At 38.2% G+C, this 13,292-nt stretch overlaps 1 protein-coding gene across 1 annotated transcript; it reads left to right on the top strand.

Annotated features, from left to right (window-relative positions):
- The first annotated feature begins 10,487 nt into the window (after positions 1 to 10,487).
- LOC140875390 (uncharacterized) lies at positions 10,488 to 13,092 on the top strand. Its single transcript, XM_073279055.1, has 3 exons — positions 10,488 to 11,073; positions 11,644 to 11,991; positions 12,138 to 13,092. Exons 1-3 carry the CDS (start codon positions 10,645 to 10,647, stop codon positions 12,777 to 12,779), a joined length of 1,419 nt encoding a protein of 472 aa, XP_073135156.1. The 5' UTR covers positions 10,488 to 10,644; the 3' UTR covers positions 12,780 to 13,092.
- The last annotated feature ends 200 nt before the right edge of the window (positions 13,093 to 13,292 follow it).

Genomic DNA, 13,292 nt, shown 5'->3' with positions numbered 1-13,292 from the left:
CTACTATGTGATAGAGGTACATAATTACTGAACGAGATAGACGACATGATATATACACTTCTATGTTTTATTGTATGTGCCATGATTTATTGTTTTACTGTTTTAGCACATGCATGATTTCTCTAGACTGCATCTCGTTAGAGGTGGGTCATGTGAGGGGAGGCTCAGCCCCGTATTGTTTTGTCTATCACCGAGAGACGTCGCGATGATGGAGACTGACGCTACGGTGATAGGGCGAGTTTGTGGATGTACCCCGCGGATTCGCTCTCCAGCCAGTAATGCATATTCGATTAGCGCCCCTGAGCAGACTGAGTTTTACTGGATTTTAAATCATTCGTGCATCATACTTGTTTATATATAATTGCTTTCGTATTGAGCGTAGTCGCTCACGTCCAGTATTTTTGTATTTTCTGGACATCCTATTCGACAGGGCAGATCTCAGATTGGATGAAAATCACACCCCTTGATCACTGCAAAACACTGCTGCAGTTTTTTTCGGGGGCAATTTATTGACAATACTTTATTTCTTGTGCTGTCGTAGTGTTGTTCATGTACTGACGAAGACGGTTTGGACTTTTGATCTGAAGTCCAAAACGGCATAACCGATCCCAGCCCAATTCTGAGACCCATTAATGTTTACCCTTTAGCCCATTAATAAAACAACATATATATAATTTCCACACCCATATAAATTTAAAAATTAAGATATTATAACTTTTGACTGCTGCAACTTCTCTCTCGTTCCCATCTAGGGTTTCGATGAGAGCTTACCTCCTATCTTCGTATATGGCTCTTTCTCCTTAATCTTTTATTTGGGAGCAGATTCTACCATGGATTCAGAAGAAATAACAAGAAGAGTAGACAATTTAAAACTCTTTTCTCATAATATTGGTGAACCGGTGGTTATCTCGATGGTATTGGCTTCTGAGGGAGTACAACGCCTGGAATCATGTCTCATAGCTAAAATTTTCTCTTCTAAGACAGTGAAATGGGAGACTTTCATAATTCAGATTTCCAAGATAATTCAAGCAAAAAAAGAGGTAAAAATTGAAGTTATTGGAGAAAAAAGTTTTTATGTTGGATTTCAATTCAACTCTTGACAGGCGCAATACCTTGTACGGAGGACCATGGACTTTTTTCAAGGAACTGGTGATCTTCAAACAACTAGTAGGGTTGAGGAGGTAGCTATATGGGTTCAATGCCATAACATACCTTTCGCCTTTATGCACGACCCAATCATCCGAAGCTTGGGTGAGTGATGGATTATTAACCAATTTGACTTTATCTCGGGCCCAAGCCCATTGAATCAATTTATTTGGGTCCCATATTATTTTGTTATTTATTTGGACATTTTTATCAAGTCCCATAAATTCTTAAAAGCTCATAAGAGGCTCAAGCCCATGAAACTTTCCGACTATCTATAAATAGCTCAAGTTCTCTTGTTATTAAGGTACGCACTCTATAGTCACATGCTCTAGTTCTCTAGAACTTTTATTGGGCAAATATTGACTTGAGCGTCGGAGTGTTTTCGCCGGGCAACCCCCGACGCCACTCACTTTGCTTTGTGATGCAGGTGACAACCCACGAAGTTCATCTTTGAAACAGTTCGAATATGAATCCGACTATCCAGATCTCCATAAATTACCCAGATTCTCTCTAATCGGGTAATATCAATTTTTTGCTACATCAGCTTGGCGCCGTCTGTGGGAACTTGTTCACTGCATCATTGAGAATGCATACTCTACCAAAAACATCTCAAGAAAATAATCGCAATGGAGACCTACCTACAATCTCCAAACCACCGCTTAGATTTAGTTTCACACAAGAAACATTGACAGCCTTAATGAAATGAACAGCTACATGCGCAGCGACTGAAGCGGTTGCTCAATTTGTGGAATCCCGTCAACGCCAAAGCACCGACAAGAGAGCTCATAGAAGAGGGCTCTCATCTCTAAGTTTAAAGTTAATGACAAAGATCCTGAGGAGAACAAGAAAAGTACTACTCATAATGAGAGTAAAACAAGTGCTCAATAGTTCACGATATCTCTGACGAAAACAAAACCACTAATCCAACCCGTGGATATGGATCTCACACATATGTTGTAAGGTCCAAAAATCCACTAAATCGCTCATGATGATTTTAAGATGATTTTTATGATGTTGTGAGTTTAAATTATTTTTAAGTTATGAATTATGAATATGATTTCATGTCTACATATATTTTATTTTAATAATTTTGAGTAAGTTTACGGTTTCAGGGTGAGTTTGATTTTGAACTCATGGGACGAGGCTAACCAATGAACGAGGTGATAAAGTACATTTTTATGAGAGTTTTAAGTATAATATTGATATGCTTATTATGTATGAGTCGGGGGATAGTATTTTTATCAGACGAGTCGGGACGGGTGAGTGAATGCATTTTAGAGATGAACACACATTACGTGTTGAATGATCATTATCCTATCTATCTACCCGGTTCCCCACCCCATTACTTCCCATGTCCCCTTGTTCCCTTGACTCTCACTTCTTCCCTATCCTCTACACGATTCCTTCCCCCTTCTCTCCATTCTATCATTTTCTCCTTCTTGTTTCTTTATTGAACCTTCACGGTTCTTCAAGATAGTCACAAGCCAAAGTTCCAAATCTCGTTCTTGGTGTGGTTAACTCGTTGCCAAGAATCTAAATCAACTCCGTCTTCATTTCAAGGCAAGTACATATTTAAAAGATTTTGAAACCCATTCAAGCTATTATGTATTTTTATATGAATTGATGTATGTTGAGATATGTATGCATGATTTTCATGAATTTCAAGAGCATGAAGTTATGATTTTACGAGATCGTGAAGCGTAGGTTGTTCTTGTCAAGTTCTTGAGTTGATTCAAGAGATTCATGTTCTTTTAAGATTTTAGTGTTTTGAAGTTTGTTAATTCATGTTCAACTACAATAAAATGAGTTTTGATGATTTATGTAGTTAGGATTTTGGGTAAAATAAGTTTATGTTTGAAGTTTGAAGTTTGAAGTGTTGAAGTTGTGTTCGGTGGCACCGAATTACCGAAACTTGTTATGATTTTAAGGATAAAAATTAGTTACTGATCCAAATGATATGAGGCTAACTTTATTTGAAAATTAACTTTTTTATCCACAACTTTCATGTTTTGAATTTTGTCAAAATCATTTTGGAAGATTGGTCAAAATTGCCCCGAATTGTGTCGAGTGTTTTGAATTCCCGACAGTGACATATCTAGGGAGAATGAACATAACTTCTTACTGAAAACTCCAATTTAGGTTAGGTTTTAGGAATTAGAAATCCAAGATCAAGAGCTACAACTTCCATATTTACCTCCTTTTCAAATTCCGAATGAAAAATAGAGTTTCAGAGCGAGCAAGCAGACCATCTGCGCAGGGCATCCGCGCCCGCGCCCGCGCCCGAGAAGTTGAGCGGCTGGGCATGACCTTCGAATTTCAAGTTTTGTTTATGTTATTTTAGGGTCCTAATTTCATGGTTATGATCTTTTAAGGTTTCTAAAATATTTTAAGAGTTCTTATGCAAAACTTTCTAGTTTTAAGGTCAAGAAAGGAGAGAACGTCTTATGTGGACCGATTGTGTTATGTGATGTGATTCATGTACATGTTTAAGTTTCATTCATGAAACCTATGTTCAATATGAAATATGATTTTTAATCATTTATGACATGCATAAAGTTATTGAGTAAAGGTTTATGTTCATGAAGTTAAAGTTATGATGGAAATTACGATGAAACAATGATGCTTCATAAAGAATGAAATGATATGATGTATGAGAAGTTATGATGAAATGAATGATGTATGATGAAGCATAAAGAATTTTGATGTCTTATGTGTTTTTGTGGCGGAAAATACGGGATTGGTACTTCGGGATGGGCGCTGGAGGGACCTTTCCAAATCTACGGGACTGACACTTCGGGATAAGCTTCGGAGGGGCCTTTCCAATTATGAGTTAAGCGATGAAAAGACACGGGACTGGCACTTTGGGATAAGCTCTGAAGGGGCCTTTCCAATTACTTGTTGATCAACATGAATGATGAGAACAGGCCTATCAGACGGTTGCCACAAATTTCACATAATTTGTCAATTAAGAATGAGTTTATGTTTATGTTCATGTTTATATTACGTCATATTATATTCAAAAGAAATTTTAAAACTCATGATTTTTATTGCATATTCTTGTTGAGTCATTAGACTCACTATGCTTGAATGGTGCAGGTAATGAGGATGACAACTATGCATACGTCGATGAGTTTGATGTCGGACATGAGGAGGAGCCAAGAGTCGAGCCGGCGGGAGATGCATGAGTGTGTTTGTGTTGAAGTTTAATAAAACTAAATGTTGTTATGTTTGAGTGAATAAACCAAGTTTATGTTTTAAATTGTCGTGATTTGGTTTGTAAAATATTTGAAATGATTTAACCGAGGCTTGATGTATGCATACATCTTTCAAAAATGCTCTTTTTCGCGTTTATATTAAGGTCATATTAGTCGAGTAATGTCCTCATCGGTTGAGGGCGTTACATATGTAACTGGAGAGAATTCTTCAGCAATCTTGCCTGCACGTCGGAACCCGTTCACTAACGCCATTTTATCTGAAACATTGCCTAAAAGAGTCAAAATCCCCAGCCTACCTGAGTTTGATGGAACTAGTGATCCTCAAGATCATATTAACAAATTCTACGCAAAAGCAGATTTGTATGACATCACAGATGCTGCTTATTACAAGATATTCCGAACAACGTTATCAAGGCGAGCTCTCACATGGTTCAATAAGCTGCCGTCTGGATCTATTGCCAACTTGGAGCAACTTACCGAGTGCTTCATTTAACAATTCTCAATTAACAAGAAATACCCAAAAACAGCAGCGTATATGTTCACAATCGTTCAGAAAGAAGAAGAAAGCTTGAGAGAATATGTTCGACGATTTACTCACGCAGTTCACAAAGTCCTACACGTGAACCACAATTTGCTGGCTGGAATAATGCAGAAAAACTTGCGTCCTGGAAGGTTCAAAAAATCTATAGCAGAAAAATCCCCGAATACCTTGGAGGAGCTATTGTCTAGAGCCAAAAAATACATACGCATTGAGGAAACTGATGAGTTGCACTCCTCGCGAAAAAGAAAACGAAGAAAAATACGACGAAATATAACGCAAGACGGAGAGTCATGCCAATTTACAGAAACTCTACACTCATAGGGAAAATACGTGCAAGCTAAAATAGATTGCTTGCTGCTACTTTATTTGCCTTACAGATATTTTTTTTCATTTATTTTATGTTTAATAATAAACTTATATTTATTTGTTTACTTTCTATTTAATTATATAGGAAGGAACCCAGCTCCGTCAACGAATGCTTAACTCATACGTCACGACCCATGCAATCAATAAGGCTACTCATCCATCAGAGGCTTGGCCAGCCCTGTAGGACTACCTAAGCCACGATGCTGTAAGAGGTCAAGACGACAAAAATACAGTCCCGGGATACCTCACCACTTAGCAAATAGAGTGGGTTCAGGACTTCCCCATGAGACAAAATCTTAGGAACTTGATCCAATCCTAAGTACTCCATGTTAAGCACTACGTTATTTCTCCTAGAGCACAACAAAAAGTTATAGTGCCTATAAACAATTCAAAAAAGTCATAGCGACTATAAACAATTCAAAAAAGTCATAGCGACTATAAATAATTTAAAAATTTATAGTGACTATAAATAATTCATCAAGTCATAGCGACTATAAAATTTTTTTCAGAAGAAGTCATAGTGACTATAAATAATTCATGAAGTCATAGTGACTATAAAAAAAATTTCAGAAGAAGTCATAGCGAATATAAAATAAATTTTTAGAAAAAATTCATAGCGACTATAAATAATTTATCAAGTCGTAATGACTATAAAAAAATATATCAAGTCATACTGACTATATAAAAAAATCCAACAAGTCATGATGACTATAAAAAAAATTTCTCCAAGTCCTAGAGACTTTAAAGAATCATAAACTCATGGGGTTGCATCGAATGCATCAACCCAAAAGGTTACATGAAATACACTAACTCAAGGGTTTTGATCGAAGATACTACTCCAAGAGATTGCAGAAGATTCAGTCCTTAAAGAGATTGCATGAAGACAAAAATCTCCAGGGCTTTAGAAAAACTCTCCGTCGAAAATATTACAAGTGGCGGTCCTAACGCATCCACCGAAATAGCAGTTGCGGTTCGGCTCCCGTATGTGGGCAAAAGCGATTGTAGTAACCCGTATACAGTTTTAAGTTAATTAATAACTGTGATCAAGGGTTACTAAGTACGCGATCAAGGGATTAAATAAGATTAAAAATAATTGAGTTGTCTGTTAAAAATATGTATTAGTAAATATCGTGTGATAAACGATATTAAAATACATGTCATTTTTATAACACACTGAAATTAAAATAATTCAAATCAGGTCAAGATTTAATTCCAAAAAAATAAGAGAGTATACACATGTAAATACATGTACACAATTACACCGTTAATAACATTGTCACATCACTATTCATCGTCCTCACCATTCCCCATTCTCGAATCGTTTTCTCTCTCTTCACCACCTCCACGTTTCGCCGCCGTTCAGCCGCCTCCGATGGTCAAAATTCAAAATTAAATATACGGTTGGACTCCTCGCGACAAGAGCTAGCCATTGACTCCCATTTTGAATATTTTTAGAGCGACTGGGAGAAACCCGAATTCCATCGGCCGCCACCTTCTTGCCGTCGTTTGGCCGCCTCCGGTCGATGAAACGCAAAACCAAATATACCGTTGAAATCGTCTCGACGAGAGATATCTATTGATACCAATTTTGAGAAGTTTTATTGAGATTTGCAGAAACCCATTTTCCAGCCGTCGTCGCCGCCGCGTCGCCTGTTGTCGCCGATCGTCGGCCAGTGTTGGGTTGATTTGGTTTAGTTGTTGGGACTTGTTTTGAAGTTTTGGGATATAATTTCGACCACACAGTTTCGACATCAACGGGCTAACTACGGACGAAGGCATGTAATCTAAGTCTTGACGTAGACTCGAACTAATACGTAGAAGGTTCCGCTAGATCAACAAACATGTTAGTATTTCGCTTTAACCCCAAAAAGGACAATATCTTATCATGGAACGGACACCCCACCAAATATATATATTTTAAAAATATATATCTAATACACCATTTTCATTACCATTCAATGTAAATAACCAAGTCATAATATTTTTAAAATATTAGACAAAAGTTGTAAAATTGAGACAATTAAAATTCTTACGGTTTTATGGTGAAGCAGACCATGCATTTAAACATAAATAAAAAAATTATTATCAACAACAAATAATATGTGTATATATGCATATGCGTGTATATACATGCATCTATCCATCCCTTTCACGGCCCAAGGAATTCATCGTCGCTTCGTCGTCGCGCCATTGTCGTCGCACTATCATCGCCGCCGCCGCGCCGCAACCACCACGCCCAGATCGAGCCAGGAAATGGAGCATCCACTGGCGGTGGATGTTCCATGCTGGAATTTGACTCCGGGCACTGTTTTTTCTTCATCTTCTTGCGCGGCCATGCTCCTCACACAGAAATGTCACGAACGATGCCGCCTCCGTCGAGCCAGATCAGGAAAGCTTGAAAGCTACTCCATGGTTGGAAATCGACGGGACCCCATCGCCACCTTTTCATCGCGTCACCAACGACCCTCCTCGAGCAGCATCGATCGAGACAAATCTGGACACATCCACCGACAGTGGATGCTCCATGGCTGGAAGTCGATCTCCGAGAGCTGCCGCATCTTATTTTCCTATCACAACCATCGCTTGTCAATGTTGTCGCCTCCGATTTAGCCGTCCGTCGATGATCCTTTGTGATGGTGGAGAGATGATAGATTGAGATTTACACACATAGATACACGTCGTATACAAAACATTGGGAGAGGTGCCAAGAGAGAGGAGAGTGGATATTATTCATCTACTATAAAAATTAAAGCTATGTGTGAAGGGAAATTTTTTTACCTTCTATGTGGATTACTCCTACTATCTTTGGTCTATTAATTTTCCAACACACGAATGCTGCAATAAAAAAAATTCAGACACAATATTACGTTAGTAAGTTGTGATGAAAACACTACGATGTTGAATTTATAATGGTAATTCATCCAAAGTTCTACTGAGTTTCTATAATTATTATTCTGTCAGAACTTTGATTTCTATCCTATTACACCACAATTCTATTGTAATTCTACGATCATTATTCAGACAGAACTGTGAATCCAACAATTTTCAATTTAACTAGGACTTTTCTTCCTACTATCTACATTATAATTGTAACACATTCCTACTACAATTACTTCATAACGGTATCTCCAAATTTTATACTCTCGGTCATCCCGAAGCATGCGACATGCCCGAGAGTGAGGGGCTTATGATGGGTAACGACCCAAATTTTACTATTTCCTGGAACAAGATTATTTGACTTCTACTACAAGTCTCCTACAGGATTACTCCGAAAACTCATACTCTCGATCATCTCGCTAACAAAACATGCCCGAGAGTGGGGGGCTTATGATGGGTTATTACCCAATTTGACTTTATCTCGGGCCCAAGCCCATTGACTCAATTCATTTGGGTCCCATATTATTTTGTTATTTATTTGGATATTTTATCAAGTCCATAAATTCCTAAAAGCCCATAAGAGGCTCAAGCCCATGAAACTCTCCGACTATCTATAAATAGCTCAAGTTCTCTTGTTATTAAGGTATGCATTCTATACTCAAATGCTCCAGTTCTCTAGAATTTTTATTGGGCAAATACTGACTTGAGCGTCGAAGTGTTTTCGCCGGGCAACCTCCAGCGCCACTCACTTTGCTTTGTGATGCAGGTGACAACCCACGAAGTTCTTCTTTGGAACAGTTCGAATATTAATCCGGCTATCCAGATCTCCACAAATTACCCAAATTCTCTCTAATAAAAAAATATCAATTTTTTGTTGCATCAGTAAGCGTATTGGTAGTTCTGGAAGTGGATAGTGGGGAAGATGGTAACTGCACTGGCAAATTTGTTAGGATATGCATTATGTTGGATATCACCAAGCCCCTCCGGCAGGGTCTGGGCTAAAAACTTAAAATGAAGAAGAAGAGATCTGTATCCTTTTATTATACGAACGCTTACCCAAATTTTGTTACCTATGTGGGAAGATAGAACATTTTTTAACGGAGTGCGAAGATCAAAATATTGGGGATTCAGAACCATCATTTGGTAATTGGCTCAGAGCTTCATCGATTATGGGAGATAAAAAAGCGAAGGCTTACAAATCTACTTGCTCTCCTTCAAATGAATCTCCAAGATTCCATATACAGGGTGTTGAGGTAGGATCAGAGGAGAATATAGGGGAAGTTCCATCCCCGATGAATACAAAACATAGCCAGGATGCATTCGAGAAGATCTCTTCTGATGAGAACATTGAATTTGATGCTGGATCATCCGACTGGTTCAATTCCTAATCCAGAAGCCGAGTTATGTGTGAAGGGGGTTGATCATGAGATGGAGGCTGACCAGGAATTGGAAGCTGGATTATTAAAAATAAAGAGACAAGCAAACAAAATGAAATGGAAACGAATGAAAAGGTAACTCAATTATTGAATCACGTACAATTAATAAGAAAAGTTAAAAATGGACATAAATAAATTCCTATAATAGTGTATGTACACTTCAAAAAATAAATTATTTTACACTTATAGTTTTAAATATACAGTAAAAAATAAATTTTATAAATAGTGTATGCATATATATATATAATAAAATACAGACATATATATATATATATATACATAAATTGCGACGCTTTTAAAAAAACTGTTGCAATTTGCGACGGTTGTAAAAAACCATCACATATATATAAAATTGCTACGCTTTTATAAAAATCGTCACAATTTGCTACGCTTTTTTAAAAGCGTTGTATATTGTGACGGTTTTGAAGATATCGTCGCAATGTAATGCGTATAGAATATTTTATCATATTTTACCGTTGCATTTTTCAACGGGTTTGAAAAAATTGTTGTTTTGCGACAATATTTAGAAACCATCGTATTATTTTAATATTTTAATACTCAACTAAGTTTCCAATCGAAAATTTTGCTACGGTTTTTAATAAACTGTTATAAAACTACCGTTTTTTTGTGCTGCAATCGTTGACATACAATGATATAGTGTGATATTTTTTTATGTTGGGTCACGTGTCATGTTACCTGAAAATTAAGATGTGATTTATATATAACAAACAGCTCTAAGTTATAATCCGATAATATGCCAATTTCTATATAAAAATATAATTAATACCATACAAAGACAAAATTTCCAAAAACAAAAGGGGAAAAAAAAAATAAAACTAGTATAATACGAATGCTCAACATGGTAATAAAAGTGGATCGCTTCTTGTTCTAACGTCAGATGCCCTTTCTCTTTCCCTATTTCTGCATTTGCCGAGTGTACACCAACAACACACACTGTTGCCTGCTCTTCTTACTTGTTTTTATCAATCACTGCTATTTCTCTACTCCATTAATTGTCCCCCCCCTGCATTTTTCACTTCGGAACTGTGAGATTGTATCCGCTATGGAGCGAAAGCAGGGATTTTTCTCGGCTTTGAGGGGAGAAGTGGTTCGTGGTCTGTCACCAGGCCGGTCGAGGACGGTTCGGAGCCCGTCGCCTTCCGGGTCGGGTCTTCTCAGGAGGAGGAGAAGCAGCAGCAATGGGCGCCCGCCTGAAATGTTCATATCGAGATCGAGGAGTTCGAGGCCTGGGGTCGACACGCTTTCGCCTCTAAGGGAGGGTCCGGATACGAACGGGTCGGATTCCGGTGAACAAAGGAGTGACAGATGGGCACATTGGCTCTGTCGGGCTCCTTCCGTTCCTTTGGCCGGGCCGGGTTTCTCGAGGTCCGATCTGCGGTTGCTACTCGGCGTGCTGGGTGCGCCGCTTGCTCCTGTGCACGTTAGCAATAACGACCCTTTGCCTCACCTCTGTATTAAAGACACCCCCATTGTTAGTCACCTCTCTTGCTCACCCCATTTAATCATCTTTAATTTAATTTAATTTTTATTACTTTTATATTTGTGGGATTTCCCTTTTCTGCTGTTCTAAGAATAAATAAGTAGAATATATATATATTTGTAGGTATAATTATTTAATCCATGTTTTTCAAAGTTTTACGTTTGTCTTGTGATAATACAATAATTGATCTTGAAGAAGCCCCTTTTCTAATTGGAGAAATCTGTGTATATTATTAATCTACTATTATAAGTTTGCTTTCACTGCCTATCAGTTGTTATTTATGCTAATATATTCAAATGAGGGATGTTTTTAGGGAGGAAGAAACAAATAAAAAATAATGTGAATCTTGAATTGATAAAATGATGTCATGTGGTGTGGAGGTGGTGCTGTGGACCATTTCTTTTTAATATGTTCATTTACTCTTTATACATGTTAGGATGGAAAAACAAAATAAATAGCTTGTGTTGCTAAGGTTGGTCCTTGTTGGGTTGTCATTGTGGTTTTGTGGGGTGTAAATGTTATTAGAATAGAAATTAATTGTCTGTGGAATAATTATTACAGGAAACTTCTTCTGCCCAGTACATATTGCAGCAGTATTTAGCAGCATCTGGAGGGCAGAAGGTTCAAAACTCTGTTCAGAATGCCTATGCAATGGGAAAGGTCAAAATGATGGCATCTGATTTAGAGACTGCGACGAAGGTCATCAAGAGCAGGAACTCTGCAAAGGCGGCTGAGTCCGGGGGATTTGTGCTTTGGCAGATGAATCCGGACATGTGGTATGTGGAGCTTGCTCTTGGTGGCAGCAAGGTTCATGCAGGTTGTAATGGGAAGCTCGTGTGGCGACACACTCCGTGGCTTGGTGCGCATGCGGCTAAAGGGCCTGTAAGACCTCTGCGGCGAGCTCTTCAGGTAAATTTGCCCTGTCACATGAGAATCTGGATTTTATCATTGTGGGTTGAGATGAAAAAAGGCGAATAGAGAACAAAGATGCATTTTTTAAGTTCTATTTCTCGACTATGTGTAGTAATTTGTGTTGAGTTGAATTTAACTTGTAGGGTTTGGATCCAAGGACGACAGCAAACATGTTTGCCGATGCAAGATGCACAGGAGAGAAGAAAATCAACGGCGAGGATTGCTTCATTCTCAAACTCTCTGCTGATCCCCATACATTGAAAGCAAGGAGTGAAGGACCTGCAGAGATCATTAGGCATGTTTTGTTTGGCTACTTCAGCCAAAAGACGGGTCTCCTTGTGCACTTAGAAGACTCTCATCTGACCCGTATTCAAACCAACGGAAGCGACGCAGTTTATTGGGAGACTACTATAAATTCTTTTCTCGATGACTATAGGCCTGTTGATGGAATCATGATCTCTCACTCAGGTCGATCTGTAGTTACGCTTTTCAGGTTCGGAGAAACGGCAATGAGCCACACAAAGACTAGAATGGAAGAAGCATGGACTATTGAAGAGGTGGCATTCAACGTGCCAGGGTTATCCTTAGACTGTTTCATTCCTCCTGCTGAACTGAGATTAAGTTCCGTCGGCGAACTTCCTCGTGAAGGTAAAGTTAAGACCGCCTTAGCTGCAGCATACCGATCAAAAGTTTCTGCATCGGGGAAATCCAGTGATGGCAATAACGTTGTGGCAAGGATGAACCTAAGAAAAGAGGCAGGAGTTCGAAATATTCAGACACTCTAGTTCAGTTCCGCAGTACAAATAGACTGACAAACTGAGGCGAAGTAGTAAATTCGGAACTCTGGTAAATTAGTTTATCCGAATCTGTATATATGTCTCAAGAAGTCTAGCTCTCTAGTTCCGAGTTCGTTCGATAATAGTCTCGGTTTTTGCAACTAAAGATAGTACAAGATCCAATATAGCAGAGGATCTGGTGGGAGTCTTCCGCAGTGAATGAACTTCCGAATGTATAATTTCAAGAATCATGTAAAATTTCAATTCAATCTTTGCAAAGATCGTAACTTTTTTATGATGGGTGTAATATTTAGTTGTTAAATCTGCCCCTACGGAATCAATAAATCATTTGGTTTGAATTGTTTATTCTAAACTTGAATCATTTGTTTAAAACTTGAAATGATTCAAGGTCGACGCTCGTGGCTTGTGAGCGTGGTGTTTGGTTATGATTATTGTATTGACAGCTAGCTCTCAGTTTGAATTAATTTTTAATTCTCAAGCCCCATTATAACAAATCTTTTA

The sequence above is a fragment of the Henckelia pumila genome, chromosome 1 (genome assembly GCF_033568475.1).
Source record: "Henckelia pumila isolate YLH828 chromosome 1, ASM3356847v2, whole genome shotgun sequence".
Taxonomy (NCBI): domain Eukaryota; kingdom Viridiplantae; phylum Streptophyta; class Magnoliopsida; order Lamiales; family Gesneriaceae; genus Henckelia; species Henckelia pumila.
The sequence above is the reverse complement of the archived record's forward strand: the minus strand, read 5'-3'. Positions and strand labels throughout refer to the sequence as shown.